General features: G+C 36.7%; 1 protein-coding gene across 1 annotated transcript in view; it reads left to right on the forward strand.

Moving 5' to 3' along the window:
- The window catches only part of rcc1 (regulator of chromosome condensation 1), an 11,952-nt gene that overhangs the window by 7,052 nt on the left and 3,167 nt on the right, over nt 1-1,733 (forward strand). The window contains exons 8-9 of the mRNA XM_014030386.1: nt 901-1,020; nt 1,140-1,292. Coding sequence (XP_013885840.1) covers nt 901-1,020; nt 1,140-1,292 — 273 coding nt within the window. The remainder of the gene's footprint in view (nt 1-900; nt 1,021-1,139; nt 1,293-1,733) is intronic.

A 1,733-nucleotide genomic window follows, 5' to 3' on the forward strand; every position in this document is an offset into this window, starting at 1 on the left:
GGAGGAGAGACGAAACGTTTCATTAGAGAAGAACCCGTCCACAAGACCTATACAAATTTTTTCCTTTTTAAAAGTGAGAYTAGAAGGAAAATAGAGGAATTTGTCAATTATACACAAAGACCTTGAACACAAATGCAGTGTGAAAAAGACTGAAGCTCTGAAGAATCTCACTTATTTCCACAGTTTCCTTTCTGCATGTTTTGATAAAGGATTCTTCTGGAATGTAAATGATTTCTTTATCCTACTGAACAGACCATTTTAGATTTTAATTTTGATCAGGTCCCCCCCCCACCACCAAACAAATGTTATTTTGTACTTTTCCACATAACGCACTCAGTTTATTTTTAAACCTTGAAGACTTTCAACAYATAAAAGTGGATTTTAAAGAAAAGACAGTGCAGATGAAGATGGGCTAAGCCAGGGGTGGGCAATCCTGGTCCTCCAGGGCCGCAGCCCTGCATGTTTTATTTTTTTCTCTGCTCAAACACCTGATTTGAATGAATGGGTGATTATCAGGCTTCTGCAGCACGGAGGACCGAAACTGACATAATTAAAAATAAAAGCGGAAATATATAAATTGACTAATAAATAAATAAATAAATAAAATAAAATAAAAATATATATATATATATATTAGTGTCACCTTTAGTAGTTTTGGCAATGTCATTTGTATTGGTGTGAGCTTTTGCTGCGGTGAGACTTTATAATCTACTGGTTAATATTGTATTAGCATGAAAAATTCAACTTCAAAACTCTTGAATACATTAGTCAACAATTATTGCACTCCAAACAGCCCGTGAATATTGTGCACACTGATATTTGAGATGTATTGTGCAGCCCTAATTAAAATGTTTGTCATGATAATTAGATCAGGGAACTTAAAWAGTTTTGTTTGTCCAGGCACTAAAAGCACCGAGACGTGTTTCGTCCCAAAAAAGCTGACGTGTTTCAAGAACTCTACGACCGCCTGGGTGGACTTTTCTGGAGGACAACATCACACTCTCTGCCTAGATGCTGAAGGTAAACCGAGCACATCTGACCCATGTTTTCATGTAAATCTSTGAGATGAATCTAATTCTGTTCGACATATAGTAGGCAGGATAGAAATGTTTGACAACTAAGTGAACTTTGTGTTTCAGGGCAGGTTTATAGCCTCGGTAGAGCAGAGTACGGCCGCCTCGGCCTGGGTCAAGGAGCTGAAGAGAAAAGCGAGCCCACCCCTGTGAAGGGGATGGAGCCGGCTAGAGGAGTATCCTGTGGAGCTTCTGTCAGTTATGCAGTCGCCAGAGAAGGTGAGAAACAACTCCTATGTAGGAGAATATTGAACTGTGAGTTTCTTGGGGTTTTTTTTTTTTCTGTTTTGCTTTTAAGGTAGTGAACAAGGTCTAAAAATTTAACAATATGGTTGTCTGAACCTTCCAAACATCATAGGTTGTTTTAGGGATGCACGWTAACTTATTTTAAGAACCGATACCGATAATTTTCTCCTTCTAATGGCCRATAACTGATAACATGTCAGGAGATAAGACTAGTCAAAAATGGGTAAGATCATAACAAGTAAACAAGACCCCAACCAAATGAGACTGTAAATTATACTATTTGAAATAAACTCTTAGCAAACAAACATTTCTTAAAATATATCAAACAAAACACTTTGTCAAATTGCTATTTTTTAAAAATAAGGCACATTAATTATAAAAAAAAGACCTTTAACACTGATCTCAGATATAAAC

Source organism: Austrofundulus limnaeus, unplaced genomic scaffold, assembly GCF_001266775.1.
Source record: "Austrofundulus limnaeus strain Quisiro unplaced genomic scaffold, Austrofundulus_limnaeus-1.0 Scaffold1048, whole genome shotgun sequence".
In the NCBI taxonomy this organism is placed as follows: Eukaryota; Metazoa; Chordata; class Actinopteri; order Cyprinodontiformes; family Rivulidae; genus Austrofundulus; species Austrofundulus limnaeus.